At 34.2% G+C, this 19385-nt stretch overlaps 2 protein-coding genes across 2 annotated transcripts in view; both read left to right on the forward strand.

The window, feature by feature from the left end:
• The first annotated feature begins 1277 nt into the window (after nt 1-1277).
• Nucleotides 1278-12765, forward strand: lgmn (legumain). The gene is made up of 14 exons (XM_056470901.1): nt 1278-1360; nt 2692-2850; nt 2987-3084; nt 4243-4324; nt 4436-4518; nt 4746-4821; nt 6556-6618; nt 6714-6780; nt 6874-6992; nt 8357-8446; nt 8959-9168; nt 10443-10613; nt 10717-10784; nt 11738-12765. Exons 2-14 carry the CDS (start codon nt 2704-2706, stop codon nt 11778-11780), a joined length of 1317 nt encoding a protein of 438 aa, XP_056326876.1. The 5' UTR covers nt 1278-1360; nt 2692-2703; the 3' UTR covers nt 11781-12765.
• A 4102-nt stretch (nt 12766-16867) lies between these two features.
• si:dkey-157l19.2 (uncharacterized protein KIAA1522 homolog) overlaps nt 16868-19385 on the forward strand; it is a 44833-nt gene continuing 42315 nt past the window's right edge. The window contains exon 1 of the mRNA XM_056470460.1: nt 16868-17077. The gene's annotated coding sequence lies outside the window, so the exon portion shown is untranslated. The remainder of the gene's footprint in view (nt 17078-19385) is intronic.

Here is a 19385-nt window from a genome sequence, read left to right on the forward strand (position 1 = left end):
TGATTGGCTGATTAAAAATTTGCTTTAACGAGCAGTTAGACAGGTGTACCTAATGAAGTGTATATACTGTGTGTGTGTGTGTGTGTGTGTGTGTGTGTATATATATATATATATATATATATATATATATATATATATATATATATATATATATATATATATATGTATATATATACACACACACACATACACACAAACATACTTTAAATTGATTTACTGTTTAGATGTTTTATCGAATATAATTGAAATTGTAGTTTTTATTAATAGTTTGAATAATTAAATATATATTTAATATAGTTTTCATGAGTGCAGTAAGCTACAGTATATTACATTTTTCTTATATTCTCTTTTAAATGATTTAGAAACTGTTAGTCGCTGCGGAATCGGGTCAAATATGAAAAGCGGGGAAACCCAAATTTCAGTTACATTTACATTTAGTGATCTAGCAGATGTAAACACTGCAGAAGATTTTACACTGAATTCTAATATTAACAAACAGCCAGAGAAGGTACTTGTGTAATAAATTATTGCAAGCAGTGACAAAAGGTTCCTAGTGATCCGTTCAATATTATTATAAACAGCAAGACTTTGTTGCAATATGAGCACAAAAAAATAACAAGCTACTGTATGTAAATACAATTAGAAAAAGCCCCTGAAGGGATTTACCAAATGCACCGAGCACTAGACTGATCTGGAAATGAGGATCTGTTTTGAATTAGTATCAACTACAATATAAAAATCTAACCATCGCTGCGTTTTTCCATGAATTGCTTTTCTGTACATTTCTCTCACAACACCTGTAAAAACAGCCCAGGTGAGATCAGCCGATTAAAGCTGCGTGGTTGCAGTGAAATAGGAGTCATATGACCATCGGATGACCTGATCATGTGCTCAAACGCATTTTTCTGTAACGTTAAATCATAAGACGAACGACAGGTGCTGTGGTGCAATTTCTAAGCAATATGAATAATAAGCTTTTTTTCTAAACGATTATTAAATCCCCTGATAAATTTCCCAATTTCCTGTTAAATTTCACATCCGTTAGACTTTCTTTGATGCAGTGAAAGACTTTCAACGCATCACTCTATTATTTCTTTAATTTTGAGAAGCTTCCTCTTTCGTGTTTTTATTTTCACCTAAACTCGAGCACATGATCTACTAGTCAGGAGGTCACCTTAGGTTCCACCCACAAGTCCAACATGATTGGATGCCACACATGATTGGATCACACTTGATTGGATGAGCTGCTTGGGTTTGTTTGCGCTGATTGGCTGCTGCGCATGCGTCCCGTCTTCACAGTTCGTAATAAAGCGTCGCGTCGCTCCTGTACAGGCAGCTCGGGCGTCGTGTACAGTAGCTGGTAAGCGTATAAAACTATCTTTGTTTTATTATAATTCATTTGTAATGACTGAATGTGATTGTATGTGCTGATAATACTCAACTAGGGTTAAAACACGTCATTCAGTTTAAATGAGGATAATTTAATTCTCTCTATGGCCTGTTGTTGTTATTCTAGCCGCGATGTTTTTGTCTGTTTAGGAAGGTGGTGATCACGAGATCGTGATATATACAATGCTAAACACTGTTTTAAACGGAAAAAAGTGTCATTGTAAACGAAATTATATTTATTATTTGCACCTAAAAGAGAAAAAAGGACATTCTTATTATTATATGTTTTGGAAGGTGATTATTATGGTTTTATAGAAGTAACATTAATTAATAAGGATTCAACAGATATGCACTGGGAACTTTTTAATAATTAAGTTTTTAACAATCAAGCACAATTAATAAAACACAAAATACTTTTAAAATATGTAAACACAAAGCAATGTCTTACATAATTTCACTCGTAATGCTTTATCTCTGCCTTACAGTAAATAGACTTTATTTAGAACTTGTGTTGACAAATGATAACGAGAACTTTATTTGCATATCTACAATAAAGGAAGTGTAGATGTTGTTTATAGTTTATCTTTTATTATAATGTAGGTAACTGCATATTATTAGCAAAATTAGTCATTGAATGTGCGTTTTGTTGTTTAATTAGGCATGGGACGATAACAGTTTAAGGTATACCACGGTTTGGCAAAGTCAAGGTTTTAAAACTGCTAAAATTGTCTGTTATACCATTTCTATGGTATGTGAAAGCTGTTTTATTTACATTTTTGTTGTTGTTTTTGAGGACAACAGTATCTCCAGCAGAAAAGATATTCAAAGATGTCGTTTTTAAATTGTAAAGAAAGCTGTGTTTTTGAAACTAATGAAGGCAGCAGAAGTCAATGATTGATTTGAATTATTTAGCCTGACATGTTTACTGCTCCAAAATATTATAAATTTTTCTCAAATTAAAATATATTGTGTTCAACGGGGAAAACATTTTTTTTTTTTTACCCAGACATTTAAATAGAACATATATTAGAGCAGAAATCACAATACAATGAAACCGTGATTTATTTATTTTTTTATCCAAGGTTATCATACCGTCAGAAACTTATACCAACCCATGCCTAAGTATAATAAATACTTAGCATGTTTGTTTGTTTGTTTAGGCTTTATTAACCCCAAAGAGAAATTCACGTCACATCAGAGCTCACCATACAATAACAAATAAAATAAAATAAATAGTAAATTAAGAATCCTAAAGTCACGTATGCTATTTTAGTCTGATTTATTTTGCATCTTCATTTTCAGTAAATTGCAGAAATGAGCCCACAGACAGTAGCAGTTTTAGGTCTCGCCCTGAGCCTTGGGCTTGTTGTAAGTGGTTTCCCTGCGGAACAGCCAGAAAATGGGAAGCACTGGGTCGTCATTGTGGCTGGGTCAAATGGCTGGTACAATTACAGACACCAGGTGAGAAAATGAAACCAGAAACTAGTCTTTGGGGTGAAGTACAGGTTTTTTCCCAAACTATTAGTCACCTTTTAGTTTTCTCTGAAGACTTGTTTGCAATGAATTGTGTTTTATTTATATATGTGTGTGTGTATAGGCTGATGTGTGCCATGCGTATCAGATTGTCCATAAGAATGGGATTCCTGATGAGCAGATTGTGGTGATGATGTATGATGATCTTGCTGAGAGTCCTGAGTGAGTATAACTATTTAAGCAAATTGCTGGTTATCAATCGAGCAGTCGCTCTTAAATCCACGGTGTCTGATTTCCAAAGCAATACTCAAAGCTCTTAATACAGTCTCTCCCTTTGTTACTCTGCATCTAAAATAGCTGTCAGTTTAATCTTGGATGTCATTATTTTAGCGTTGTTTTTAATGTAATTTTTTTGAGAATCACTTGTATACTGTAGCTGTTTTAGATCTGAGTTGGTGACACATTGGAGATTTTGAATCAGGGATCATGAGATCTAATTCAAGACATGTAGTCGACAGCATAACCCACATTGCCCATGATTGTAGAAAACATGCTGCTAGTATTCAAAAAAAGAGTTTCTGTTGGGGGTTTTCAGCCAAGATCAATGTGAACACTTCCCCTAAATCTCTTTGAATGACTGAGAACATTTTCTAGACCTCCTCATATGTGTACAGTCAAACAAAGATTTGAGTCTGTTCTTTTTGCAGAAGTCACAAGCATCTAATTTAACAACCAGAAACCACATGTGCACCAGCAGGGAAAACGCATGAATGTCAGTCAGGTTTTTCTGTCAATGACCTACATTTACGATGTTTTTCTTTTTGAGTGAATCTCACAAAATGTAACGCACTTAAAATCAAAATATGTATTTTTATTTATTTCACATAAACCGAAAGAAGCCTGTCTGTAAAATAACATAATATAATAATATAATCCTAATGTTATATCTGTATTTGGAGGATTATTATTTGTCACTTTTGATTGAGGCACAATATTACCTGCAGAGTTATGAACCATTTTGTTTTTCCAAATGCATTTTTAAAAATGCTTTATGGTATTATTAAGGAGGGAAGGAAAGGAGGGCAAATACTAACCTTTATATTAATCTTCGAGTTGTATAGCTGTGACATTTATCGCTTTAGTGGCTTTTTTATGGATTAATATGTAGGTCAGGTGTTCCGGCTGAATTAAACCATGAAAGAAAGACGTGCGATATCTTACTTGGTCACGTGGTTTTATGGTTAATTTTTAACCCATGTTTGATAAGTGAAGGAAAAGGAGCTCTTTATATTGTTGTTTGTGCTCTTTTTATAATTATGATTTTTAGTATTGATTTGTCAGTTCTTGCTCCTTAAAGAGAACATGTTTTTATGTGTTCAGTAACCCTACAAAAGGAGTGGTCATAAACAGACCAAATGGATCTGATGTTTACAAAGGAGTGCTGAAGGACTACATTGGGGACGTAAGTCAATACACTCGCATCTGAATCTGAGATTTGAGATGATAAAGGATGTGTTTGCCATCCATTTATTATTATTGTGTGATTTTTTTTTTTTTTTTTTTTTTTTTATAGGATGTCACTCCTGAGAACTTCCTGGCAGTGTTGAAAGGTGATGCTGCTAGTGTGAAAGGAGGATCTGGAAAAGTGCTGAAAAGGCAAGTTGCCATTAAAACTCTGTTCGGAGTGGGGTTAGGGGTCATTAGGCATGTTTTTGTGTGTGTTTCAGTTACATTGGAATTGAACTAGTAGATGTCCTGCTAAATGTATTGCTCTTAGTTCCTGTGAAATCCTAACCTCTTTGTCTTTACATGTTGAGTCAGATATGTGGTAAAACTGGTCTTGTGATCTTAAATAATTTTTCTTTTCTCCTTCCTCCTGGCAGCGGTCCGAATGATCATGTGTTTGTGTATTTCACTGATCACGGAGCACCAGGTTTGCTGGCCTTCCCTAATGATGATGTAAGCACTTTCTGCATCCTGTGGACATTTAGCTGAATCAGATCCTCATCACGCGCAGCACATGGCTTATTTGTCAATCTGAGACAACCAATGCAAATGCTTTTTTATTTTTATATACAGTTGAAGTCAGTATTATTAGCCCTCTGAATTATTAGCCCATCCGTTATTAGCCCATCCGTTAATCCACCCCCCCCCCCCCCACACACACACAATTTCTGTTTAACGGAGAGCAGATTTTTTCAACACATTTCTAAACATAATATTTTTATTAACTCACTTCTAATAACTGATTTATTTTATCTTTGCCATGATGACAGTAAATAATATTTGATTTAGACATTTTTCAAGACACTTCTATACAGCTTAGAGTGCCATTTAAAGGCTTAACTAGGTTGCTTAGGTTAACTAGGCAGGTTAGGCTAATTAGGCAAGTTATTGTATGACGATGGTTTGTTCTGTAGACTATCGGGAAAAAATATAGCTTAAAGGGGCTAAAAATTTAGACCTTAAAATGGTTTTTATCAATTTAAAAACCGCTACAATAAAAGCGGTTTTTAATTTGATAAAAACCATTTTAAGGTCTAAATTAGATTAAATTATACACGCATACTGTGAGAATTTCCTTACTCTGTTAAACATCATATAGGAAATATATTTTTTAAAAAAAGTATGTGTGTATGTATGTATGTGTATAATACATTTAAATATATACAGTAAATAACAAATCTAGCCCTTTTATTTAATCTATTATGATAATTCGCATTCACAATACTGATAGCGTGGGCACTTTAAACTGCAATGAATAATTATTTAATATTTAAGGATAATGCTGCTTCAAGAAATAATTGGCAATTTATTTTCATATATTTTTTACATCTGGTTTATCAGATCTATAGCTTTGAAAAATCTGTGACTATTTCTATATTTGTAGGCCTTTTTGTTTGTTAAGTCCTTAAACTAAGACTCCATTTGTTAACATCAGTTAATTTAACTAAAGTCAATTTAATGACAGCTACAAAATTATCTTCGGGGATGTTAATGCCTAATAACACGTTATAATCGTTTTATTAAATGGAGTTAATGACTGATACAATTAGTTTTTTTTATACCTTTTAATATGTAACAATAACATGGCTATTTCTCACTGTTGACTAAAATGTATTAACTAACATTTACTAATGAGACATTACTATAAAGTGTTGCCGGTCATCCTAATGCAAGTAAAATTTGTTTAAAATATTTATTAACTCAATACATCTATTTACATTAAAGCAATGCACTAAGTATTTTTTATTATAGGTGTTAAAATCATCTTTTTTGCAGTTTAGGTCAATATTGTAATAATATATCATGATAAAAAAACAGTATAATCATTTCATATTAATAATTGTAATAATAAATATAATAGTTTTTATTAAAAAGCAATTAATCACAAATTAGTGAAATTTTTAGCCTAAAAAAGATTATATCTTTATTTTTAGAAAAATCTCCGATGGACTCAGACTTTTGGCCCTGATTTAATATACTCGAGCAGTTGGTCAGCTGACATAGAAGGATCTTTGATAATGAGTAACATTTAAAAACTGTTTAGCATTGAGTTCCACTTGCTGTGCTGACAACGCTTTCCCGTAATTGTGCGAGATCATCAGAGTTATTGCTTCACTTCCTTATGCATGACATGCTCAAATCGATAGGAGTGTTGAAATTGAATTCAGTCTTTTATTTTTCTCTCAGCTTCATGTCGACGACCTGATGGATACCATCAAGTACATGCACAGCAACAACAAATACAAGAAGGTGATCTGTTTATTCATCAGTATCAGTAAGATACAATTACGTCAATTCCGCAAAACCCCTATCATACATCATTATTGTCTTTTTCACACACATAGATGGTGTTTTATGTTGAGGCCTGTGAATCTGGCTCTATGATGAAACCTCTGCCTGTTGACATTAATGGTGAGGGTTTTTTTTCTATCTACACACATGCTTCTGTGATTTTTCAATAACACTGTGTGTTTAATATGGGTGTGTTCACTCTTTATGTGTCAGTTTACGCTACCACTGCTGCTAACCCTGATGAGTCCTCATACGCCTGCTACTACGACGAGGCCAGAGACACTTATCTGGGAGACTGGTACAGCGTCAACTGGATGGAGGACTCTGATGTGGTGAGTATTAGGCTATTTTCATTCATTTATTTTCCTTCGTCTTAGTCTTTTATTTATCAGGGGTCACCACAGCGGAATGAACCGGCAACTACTCCGACATATGTTTTACGCAGCGAATCCCCTTCCAGCCGTAACCCAGTACTGGGAAACACCCATACAATCTCACATTCATACACTAGGGCCAATTTTGTTTGCCCAATTCGTAGGAAACCCACGCCAACACGAAAAGAACATGCAAACTCTAAACAGAAATGCCAACTGGCCCAGCTGGGACTTGAACAAGCGACCTTCTTGCTCTGAGGTGACAGTTCTAATCACTGTTGTAAAAAAAATTAATGAGTGAAATATAGAAGAGAACCCAGTCCAGGAGACTTAAAACGAGCAGAATTCCTTTGAGACTTGTTGGTTAATCTGCAGTCATACAGCGTCTTTAAGAAGTCCACCTGTCTGCAAGAGCCTATTGGAGGTCTGCAGTCTGCGAGTTTTATCACAAGTCTGAATTAAGACAAAGCTGTTCTGTCTATAATGTGTTAGGAGGTGGGAGATGGCTAAAAGCATGCAAATTCAGTTTTGGAGTCAGCAGGGTAAATTGGCATATAGGTGTAGAAACCGGCCCAGCTACTGACCACACAAGTTAATCAACAAAATGGTTTCTGTATCATGAAAGCATGACTTGCAAATTATGTTCTGGAGACAGAAACCGCCTGACCAGTTGACTGAAAAGAGAAAACCAGTTACGCAGTCGTGCTGTGAAACTGACACTTTGCATTTTTTTGGAATATAAATTTATATTCCCACACCACTAAGCCACCGTCTAACCCCAAGGTTATTTTAAAGGTTTCCAGTTTTGTTTTGGAGCTCTCCTACAGGACATTTACTCTAATTCAAGGTTAAATTTACATGCAGTATCACTTCTTTTTTTCTAATTATTCGTTTAAAGATCCATCCTGTCTGAAACCCTTTTTCCCAAGAGCCTACACTTCTCTGATTGGCTCAGATTGCTAGGTCGGTTGTGATTGGTGCATCCTCAGCTCTTAGTTTTAACATATCATTAACTCAAGCCTGAATCACTGTCTTTTGAATGTGAATGCAAACTGAACTTGCTTTCACATCTCTGAAAACCCGCTAATAGCATGAATGTTTGTGCAGGAAGTAAAACTTCTATTTATCACAACTTGTTTCACACAATGGAGAATCAGATCTGGAAATGGTAATATACAGTATATATTACAGAGATTCTCCATTTAAACTTAAACTACCTGAAAGATGACATCCAAAAATGCATAATGGCAGCATTTTATTAAAGCGAGAGCAGGACATCTCCCTTTTTTTATTAAAATGATGTTGTGTGTTTGTTTCTTTAGGAGGATCTGAGCAAAGAGACATTGGCCAAACAGTTTAAGATCGTAAAGGCCAAAACCAACACCAGCCATGTGATGCAGTATGGAAACAAGGTAATACACACAGAAATACTGTCTTATACGTAGCAAACGTTCATTACACAAGTGAACAGATCCATACACTACTTCTAAAAATGTGCAGTAAAACAAATTTCACTTCCTTGAGTTGAATAGAGAGATGGATGGATGGATAGATATACGTGCATGAACTTGTCATGTGACTTTTGTTGTTTTTTTGCCTAGACATATGATTGAGATTGCTCCACTGGTTAGTCAAGTTATCCAATCACATCATCTCTAATGTTATTTTAGTAATTCTTTAGTAATTTTAACACCTGAGTGAAGTTACCTCCTAGAACGCGATAGTTTTCTCACACGTCTGCAAGATATCTTGACTTCATATCATTGACTGCGTTCAATTCAGAGTATCCATTCAGTATCATTCTAACTATGCATAAGGTTATCAACACCATAATGACACTGGCTTGACTGAGTAATGCAGTTATTGTGTAAAATCTGTACTTGCTGAAAGTAATTCCTCGGTTTTGTTTGTTTGTTTGTATTAGACACTGTCCCACATGAAGGTGATGGCATTCCAGGGTAGCTCTAAAGGTCTTGATAAGGCAGTGGAGCCAGTGTCATTGCCTGTGATTGCTGAACACGACCTCATGAGCAGCCCAGATGTGCCACTTGCTATCCTGAAGAGGAAACTCCAGAAGACCAATGATGTTGATGCTGTTGTTGGTTACCTGAATGAAATCCACGCTCATCTACAGGTTTGAAGGACTCCTTTTTACTAATCAATGTAATAATCAATAGGGATGAACAATATATCGGCGGCCATATCAATATTGGCAGATAAATGCTATTTTTAATGTTATCGATATCAAAATTAAGCCGATATCTTTTAGATTACGTAATAGTACAAAACGACCTGCCTTGCACATGTGTCGGTCGAACATGTTCAGACTTGTCGAGTGCACTAAAGGAGCTTTCCTCACATTGTTTATTCCTTCAAAGTCTGTCCTTTCTTTGTGTGGTATTGTGATGCGTTAATAACTCTGTAAGTAACCATATTCCTTATCATTGTAGATATGTTTGATAGTGTCACTGTGTATTTTGGTTTAAATCGCCTCAGGAAAAATATTACATGTGTAAACATAATAGCAGTGATGCACAAGTGCTAAACCACTCGTTGGGTTGTTTGTAATCTAATATGATCATTTGTTATTATCAACACGTTGCTTGCCATGTGTTGTTGATGTAAGATGTCTTTTTTTTTTTTTTTTTTAGATTGAACTAATTTTTTACACATTTTTAGGACTAAACATACAACTACAAAACTTCTTTAATGAGCTGTATTTGTGGTAGACCTGAAAACCTAAAATAATGATGTGTGATGTGCTAAATGTGATGGTATTTTTAGCATTTTGGCACCTATCAAACTAGTTTATAGAGAAAACCACAGTCATTTGATCAATATATGTATATTCAAATATTTCAAATATAGTATTTCTATTTCAAATACTTTTTTCATCAAATAATACTTATAATATATAAATAAATAATACAAATGTGACTAAAATGTATCAATTTCCACTTAAATATTATCCAGCACGACATTGAAAATGTATATCTGTCTGGTAACACTTATTTTAAGTCACAATTCATGATATTAACAAGTCATTGACTTACACTACTAGCTTAATAAACTACTAATTTGCTGTTTATTAATTGCTAGTAAGGTAGAGGTTGGGATTAGGTAGGATTACGGATGCAATAGTTAATAGCTTAAAACTTTAAAACTAAAATGTAACCATTCTTCTGGATCACCAAATCTGTATGACTTTTACATTAGAAATTATTTATGAAGGATCATGGGATTGAAAATATAATAATATATATTTTTTTAATTCAAATAAATTCTATTATTGTGCATAATTGCTGTTTTTACTGTAATTATTCTATTAAATAAATAGCAAGCAAAAATACTACCTTCAAAAATATGTATAAGACAACACATGACCAGTCAGTAATTGTATGTGCGTAGGTGCGGGAGCTGCTTGGAAACACCATGCGTAAGATAGTGGAGCATGTGGTGCAGGACAAAGAGGAAGTGCAGGATTATCTGGATGCACGTACAGACCTCACACAGTACAATTGTTACAAAACTGCCGTTAGACACTACAAGAAACACTGCTTCAACTGGCATGAGCAGAAGGTACATACACACACACACACACACACACACAGTCTGCCAGCGCTTCTGTCTTTCATGACCTGTTGTGCTGTTTGTGTGACGTTCTCTCTCTCTCTTATTGCAGTTTGAATATGCTCTGAGACATCTTTATGCCCTAGTAAACCTCTGTGAGGGAGGATACCAGGCCCACAGGTAACAATACATGTTCTTTTCTCTCGTATCTTTTCTCTAGAGTATAATGTGGAAGCTTTGTGAACATTGAACCATGAACTCGATGTGAAGTTTTCCGTAATAAACAGCGCCCTCTGCCTTGGGGTATTGCGTTATTGGAATGAAGTCATTAGTCACGGAGAAACTTGAGCGAGTGGTTTCTGACATGGAAAACATGCCAAAAAAAAGACTAAATACAGTAAACGATTAACAAAAAAATCTAAAGTAGTGCCGTACACACAAATTGCGACGTGAATCTCTTTTTATGAACGTTAATCCACAAAAAAATTATAATGTAAAACCTGCATTAATAGTAACAATAATAATAATCATAATAATAATAATTCATTTTATTTGTAAATAGGGCCTTTCTGGACAACTAGATTATCATTCACTCATTTTCTTTTCGGCTTAGTCCCTTTATTAATCAGGGGTCGCCACAGCGGAATGAACCGCCAACTTATTCAGCATAAGTTTTACACAGCGGATGCCCTTCCAACTGCAACCCAGTACTGGGAAACACCCATACGCTCTCATTCACACACATACACTACGGCCAATTTAGCTTACAATCACACAGAAATGTACAATGGAAATTCAAAAATGCGTTGAGATGTTATATGGCCGAAAATTTATCTGCTAAAATATGTTAAGCTGTTTATTGGACGCTCTAATTTTTGTGGTTTCAGTCATCGTTGGGTTACTCCTTTTCAAATCTGGAAGGAACAACTTGTATCGAAATGTATATCGTTATCATTCAATATGGAAAATAATTATGCAGATTGCATTTTTGTCCAGCCCTAGTTTTAATGATCAGCTCATTTAACATTTACTAAAATGTATTCTAACCATTGAAATGGAGTTGGGAGGAAAACAATATTGTTTTATTTGTGTATTATTATTTTTCCTCAATGTCATATCTGTCTGTCTCGCAGAATCACTGCAGCCATGGATGATGTGTGTTACTTCAGAGAGTAGAAATGTGAATTTGGGCCACCGAGGATTTATTATGGATGAACTACACTTTGCACAAAAGAATCTGACTGTGGGCAGAAATCAGTTTCACCACACACACAGCTTTTGATCCTTTTGCAAATTTTTTTTTTTTTTTCTTTTTTAAACGAGGATTTGCACTTTTTAAAAGATTTTATGTGATGTTTTACTTTATTCTTTCCTTTTTTTTTAAATTCTTTTTAAAGAAAGCATAAACTCTCGATAATCCAAGCACGTTTGCCTGTTAAACCTAATTATTTTTTTTTTTTTAAATTCGATGCCTCATAAGTGAAATCAAATGAAAAGTCCGCTTTAAAGTGACAATTACGTTTGCAAAGCTTGTTTTTTGTACCTCGGTTACTGCCGACGTTAGTAAGAAGTGCATTTTCAGAAACCAAAGCGTTGAAATGTCCATTCAATGAAAGTCCAGTTGTACATGATGCTAATCTATTGCATTAAAACAATTACAAACAAACACTAGCTAGACACAATTTGCTACAGTATGTGTTGCACTAAGATTGTTTTATTTTTTAAGCTGATGTTTATGAAGCCGATCTGCTTGCTTCCTGAGCCATGACGATACCACCTTTTTTTCCCCTATGTAGTAAAATCAAAGGAGCTCTTCTTTGGTTATTAGCTAAATGTCTACCTATCAAACTAACCTGAAGTCTGTGGTCATACTTAAGAAGTGTCTTAAATAACTGAGCGCTGAATGAGAAGGTGTGTTTAGTGTCGGGCTGTGCTATTATGTCAAGTGGCCTCCGTTTAGAGCAAATTGAGGCCTGAAACTGAACTGAAGGGGGGTGTAATGAATGACAAGTGTGTGTTGGAGTTAGGAAAATGAGTTTGCACTGACAACCACTGTGTGAAGCAAAACACTGAATGACTACATGTTCTCCTGTCAATGTATAATCTGTTAAGCAGTGAGTTATTGATTATAAAAGGAATAATAAACGTGGATTGAGTGGAATTTGTTGAATTGGTCTCTTTATTTTCTTTAAATATAACTTTAATGTTTTATTAATGTTGTAAATTCTGGTTGCATGATCTTGTAAACTACAGAAACAAAATAACATATTGCTTCACTCTCAGAACAAACAAGTTATAAAACCTGTCACTTTTCAGGCGGTACACTTAAAGGAACAAATTAATACCTAAAAAGTACAAATGATGTGTAACTTAAAGGTAAAACCATACCCTAAAGGTACAAGATTGTACCAATTAAGGTATAAAATGGTAAAAGGTATCGCCTCTGTGGCAGGTGTTTTACCTTTTTATTTCTGAGAGTGTTAATTTATTAGTAAAATATGTTAATAATTAAAAAAATCAATAAATTTTTTATTTGATAGTTTAAAAAAAAAAAGTTTTTAGTATAAAACAAATCAGTGAAACGTGGCTTTAAAGGGTATCTTTGATGAAAATCATCTTTTGTACTCTGTTTGGACAGAACTGTGTGTAGGTAGTGTGTGTGGAGTGATAGAAAGGCAATAAGTCCGTTTCCTGATGTTTAAATAGGATCCAAAACCCTCCCATTTTGAGGCCCACTGCAACGTGAGGTAGGAGTGTGGTTTCCCATCCACCAAATTGATTGACAGCTGCATATTAGCATGCCTCCATAGTAACGTGTAAAATCATATCAACAAGACAGGACAAAGCACAGCAAATGGGATTAAAAGGTCTGTTCAGCTCTCTGTGATCATCAATCATCATCAAATGTGATCAAGAATGAGTTTTACAAGTTTGAAACGTTTTTAAAACTGTGCATATTTGTAATGAATTACATCGATTTTACTGTCTATAACCACAGCCACATGTCAGTACAATTATAAAAGAAGATGCGTCAAGTTTGTGGACGTTAAATCAGGATCATTTTGTACATTAACAAAACGGATATCCATACAGCAGTGGATATTAACATGTATCCTGTCACATTTGCCTGGAAACCCACACCAACACGGGGATAACATGCAAACTCCACACAGAAATGCCAACTGACCCAGCTGGGAATCGAACCAGCGATCTTCTTGCTGTGAGGCGACAGTGCTAAGATTGTGTTTATCGAGGTACGAATAGTAAAAACTTAACCTAAAATGCAACAGAAGTCTGAAAACCAGACTGAGAAATAACAGCTAGATCTGCTTGTAACTAAGAAAGTGATGATTCAAGAATGACCAAGTAAATTTCAGCATCTACATTCCTACCCCCCAAAAAATATGTCTCAAAACAGCTGAACGTTTCACAAGCCAGGAAATTTGACTCACAGCGGATTCCACAAGATCATGATGTTCATCCTGGTTGGATTGAGTTTATACTTGCAGCTCCCTGAATGTGGCGGGAACGAATGACGACATGTTTTCTGATGTATGATGTTGAGGTAATGCCGATGGCTGATTGGCTGAAACTGAAAACTACAATGAAAAATACTGAGACACTTAAAAGAAGTATCATATATAGTCTTTTCAGGTCCCTCATTGTGTGTTGTTTTTGGTGTAGTTCATGATTGCATCAAAGCTTCTGTCAAAGGTGTTTCGGCTCTAATTTATAATAACACTAATTTAAAAATGTCTATTCAGTTCAACGTCAAACAAATAGATTTGTGCATTTCTTAACAGACCTCAGATTTCATCACCTGCATGTGTTAGTTATGCTTAAATAACACATTTAATGAAATACAACGTAAACATTCTTCGTTTCTGAAATTATTTATAATTACTACCTAGTAAAATATACAATTAATTTATTTATTTCTCCATATTTTATATTTCTTAATTTATATTTCTCCAAAGTGCCTCATTTGTTTTTAGTCTGAGGAGACGCATAGCCATTTGTTTTGTTTTTTATTGTTGTCAATGTATAGAGGCTAATAACCTAATAACCCTCCATTTATTTATTTATTTATTTATTGCATTTCGCTTCATTTTTTCACTTGATTTTATTTTAATTTATTTAATTTATTATTTTATTTTAATTTATTTTGATTTATTATTTTATTTTAATTTATTTAATTTATTTAATTTGTTATTTTATTTTAATTTATTTAATTGATTATTTTATTTTAATTTATTATTTTGTTTAAATTTATTATTTTATTTTAATTAATTTAATTTGTTATTTTATTTTAATTTATTTTAATTTATTTAATTTATTATTTAATTTTAATTTATTTAGATTTTTAAATTTATTATTTTATTTAAATTTATATTAATTTATTTAATTTGTTATTTTATTTTAACTTATTTTCGTTTTATTTAATTTATTTTACTTTAATTAATTCATTATTTTATTTTCATTTATTTTATTTTATTAACATTAAACCCTTATCACTTTCAATTCATAATCAGTTTTACTTTCATTTGTGTAAATTCTCATACATATTTTAGGAAATGCTTTGACATGTTTTGTTGCATCTGACCCTTTTATGGTGTAATAAATACAAACTAAACTTGAATTGTTGGAATGTAACCCTCATTATGTTTTGTATATTTGTTCATTTTGTTTTGTGTAGGCCTGTGCTCCATTTTCCTGCACAAGAAATCTGAAAAATATTTCAGTGACACCATGTGTTGTAGCTACTGTAGCTCTATGTGAAACTTTAATTAATAGATGTTTAATTAAATTATAGGGTACCTATTTTACCCTATTACAAGATGTAAGACAATCCTTTGGTGTCTTCAGAATGTGACTGTACAGTTTCAGCTCAAAATACCCATCAGATTATTTATTATAGCCTCCAGAATATGCCCATTTTTGTGTCTGAGTACAGTGTAGCTGTTTTTGTAGCCTGTGGCTTTAAATCAAATGAGCTGCTTCTGCTCACCCACCGTTCCCATATGCGTGTCTGCTTCTCATCATGCGTTATGTCAGATAAACAGTCGTCAGTGATAGAGACAGACACAGATGAAGCTAAAATACAGCTCATTAGTCAAAAATACCAGGTACGTTTATTTGATGCATTTGTGGTGGAATTTATTCAAGCCTTTCTGAAATGATGAGTCTCACACAAATGCCGTTTGCAGTTCACACACACATACATATTAGCTTTCACTCAGTGCTTAACTTGTAAATTGCGAGGTCCCGGAACAGATAGCTGTAACAGATCTGGCATTTTACCAGAGGAGGGAGAGGGGGTCGCGGACGATGCTGGATGGGGGGAAGGGGTTGTTGGTGTTTCACAGAAAAAAGTGAAGAGCAGGGGAGGTGCGGTTGTTGGGGGGTTGTGCGGGTGTCCCGGACGAAAGTGAAAAGGGGGAAGATGTCGCTAACGAAAGTGAAAGTGCCGGATCTCAGAGTCTCCGGATCTCGGATTTCAGAGGATCAGATTTCTTGTTCTGGCACAAATTGAGCCCTGCTTTTACTGACACCATGCGGCCGTGGTTATTATATCGGTTAAGAATTACATAGCGGTTTTACTGTCTTTATTACACACAGGCTCTGTTTTAAAAACTTTTTAAACTTATAAAACTCATAAAAATCCCAGAGAGTTGTAACCAGTATTTTAATCCCAGTTTATTTGCAAAAAAATGTTCTGTGGACAAGTGTGTACATGTTATTATAGAAACATGACGCCTGTCAATCAATTCGGTGGGCGGGGAAAACCGCACTCCTACGTCACGGTGCGATGGGCTCAAAATCACTGGGATTTTAACATTAGGAAATTTTTAAAAAGAGACTTGTTGGGTTTATATCACTACAAAATGACAGTGGACACACTATACCTACACAGTTCTGTCCAAACAGCTTACAAAAGTTGATTTTCATCATAGGTGCTCTTTAATATTTACATTTATTTTTTGTTATTATAATATATTTTTGCATTTTATTTATTACTGTTTTTTTTATTGTGCATCAATTTTATTTATTTAAAATTATGTCCTGAAATGACTAAGCATCACCATAGCACTACATCCTGTAAGTCATAAATGGCATATAAATCAGCTTCACGCCCTTTAATCAGCGTGTTACGTAATGACGTCTACAGGATGTGTTCGTGGCGCGGCCGCGGGGAGGCGCCACTGAGCAGCCGAGCAGCTGAAAGTGTTTGGAAACTCCCTTTAATTCTCACCTGGAGCCTCTTGAGAATTAATGCTGAGAGGAGGACCTGAAGAAGCCCAGTCTGCAAGCACTGTTCCAGACTCACTACTCTGTGAGGGACGACTGTGTCCGAAAACAGTTTTGTGGAAATGCCTCACCTGAACTTTCCAGACCAGACTCACATGGTCCGTCCGATCTAAAGGATTTTACAGCGCTGGACGAGAGGAAACTGGGGGATCCGGACTATACAGGTAAAAGCAAAAAAACTGCTCTGTTTGATGAATATGACATTACAACGCGTGAATTGTGTATGAAGTAAAGTTAGGTAAAGTTGGAACACTTTATTCACTCAGCTCTAGCCTCTAGTGTTTGTTCAGTGGGTTTAATCATTAAAGTTTGTCCGTCTCTGTGTGGTCTTGGTTTCAGTAAGTGTCTTTCACTTGATTGCATGTTTTCATTTACTGAGCAGGATGGTTGTTTGAGGAGGATGTAGTTAGTTTGCATGGTGGATGAGTTTTTTTTTAATGTTATTGTGTTGTGAATAATGTTGTTCCTGTTTTAAAATGTGGAGGGACCGTTTGTTTTATGCATTAATCTGTACTTGTAATCTGTATAATTTGTTTTTTAACAGCGAGGACCACAATGGAAACAAGCCCAGGGCTTTATTGTGTTTATATCCTTGACTGTTTTATTTAAAAATATATGGGGTACTAGAATTTTTTTTTACAGTTTGTCTAAAATCTGTCAAATAAAAATTCAATTAAATTTGGCATCTATCTATCTATCTATCTATCTATCTATCTATCTATCTATCTATCTATCTATCTATCTATCTATCTATCTATCTAATCCTTAAACTGCCTGCTCTACCAAATGGTTGATCATATTTTGACTGTTTTAAAAAATGAAATTCATATAAAGGCACTGGTTTACAAAAAAATCAAACAAACATAATCCTGTTGCACTACTACACTTGATTTAGATTTTATTGTAAAGAAAAAAAAAAGAAAAACAACGTGTTAAATGAGAATCTGAAACCTTTTATTTTTCAGATTTTTAGATTTTTCATAATATGTATTAATTTTGGTACTTTTATCATAAACCGATATATCAACTGATCGTTGGCTAAGGTCAGATCAAGAAAAACATTTTAATTGTATTTAATTATCAGTCAAAGCAGGAATTGTCAAAAAGTAGTTGTATTATAAAAGAAGAAAACATATAATTAGTAATGTAAGAAAATGACAATAAACTGAATAATAGAAAGGGAAACCATAATTAAATAAAGTAATACTAAGATCAAAATAAGCAATCAATTATTTTTAAGATTAAAAATAATTCTAAAAATAATAATAATAAAAAACACACTAGTGTAAAAGAAACAAGCAAATAAATACAAATTGAGTAAATCTTAAAACTATAAAATAATCCAAAATGTATATGTAATTTAAATTATACAGTATAGTATATGCAATATTTAAATTATAGTATATGTAATATTTAAATTATATAGTACATGAATATTTAAATTGTCCAGTGAATTTGTTACAATAAATATAATATCGATTACAACAAACATAAATGCAATTATTTTAAAATGATCTGAATAATCAGAACAAATGTAATATTGTTTCTCGGTAGTAACTACATATTCCAATAATATTTTAGACCTATTTCTAGTTTTTCTTCACAGTATAAATGGCTTTTTTTTTTTTTCTTCTTTTCTTACAATAATCTTAAAATTGTACAATGGGGTGCCTCATAAACGGATGCTAATATTTGTTTATCTGTGGAATCTAAACATGTAAAAACCCCTAGGTTACATCACATGACATTTTAAGCAATTCTTGAAAATGCAGTTTTTATTGAACATTTTCAGAAAATGAGACATGGAAATGTGAAGACAACTTTACATCTCAGACATTTCTTATCTGGCACTGACCTATAGAATTACAAAAAATTGTTAAATCCCAGTGAAGGGGGGAAAAAAGAAATCAGTATCAGTTGTGCATGTTTCAGCAGTGTGTGAGTGTCCTTTACACACACATGTAGCTTAGAGGTGCTTCACCTTTAGCAGGTTTGCACATTAACCTGAAGCAGAGGGGTTTGGAGAGGTGGAGCGAGAATGAGGGACTCCTGCGCTAGTTCTCTTAGCTTGTGTGCTGTTGATCATGAGTGACTTGAGAAAGAGGGAGAGAGAGAGAGAAAGGTGATTGTAGGTATTGTTGGTCTTGGGTGTGTCTCTGTACCCGTCAGGCTGCCCTGCTGAGGCTTGTTTCTGTAGAGATTCCAGATCAGTTGCGCAAGTGTGTGCTGAAACGGGAGGTGTGTGTGTGTGTGTGTGTGTGTGTGTGTGTATGTGTGTTTTCCACTGGCCAACTGTAGGAAATAAAGTTACTGACTGATCTAATAGAGCGTCCCTTTGGTTTTATTTATGGTTAATTTGCTTTTGCATGATCTGAATCCATCGCTCACAGTGTTTTTGACGTGTTTCACATGCTCGTTCTTCAACAGCCACGTGGTGAGGTCATAGCCTGTTGTCATGGGGACCAGTTGTTT

This window comes from Danio aesculapii, chromosome 13 (assembly GCF_903798145.1).
Source record: "Danio aesculapii chromosome 13, fDanAes4.1, whole genome shotgun sequence".
NCBI lineage: Eukaryota > Metazoa > Chordata > Actinopteri > Cypriniformes > Danionidae > Danio > Danio aesculapii.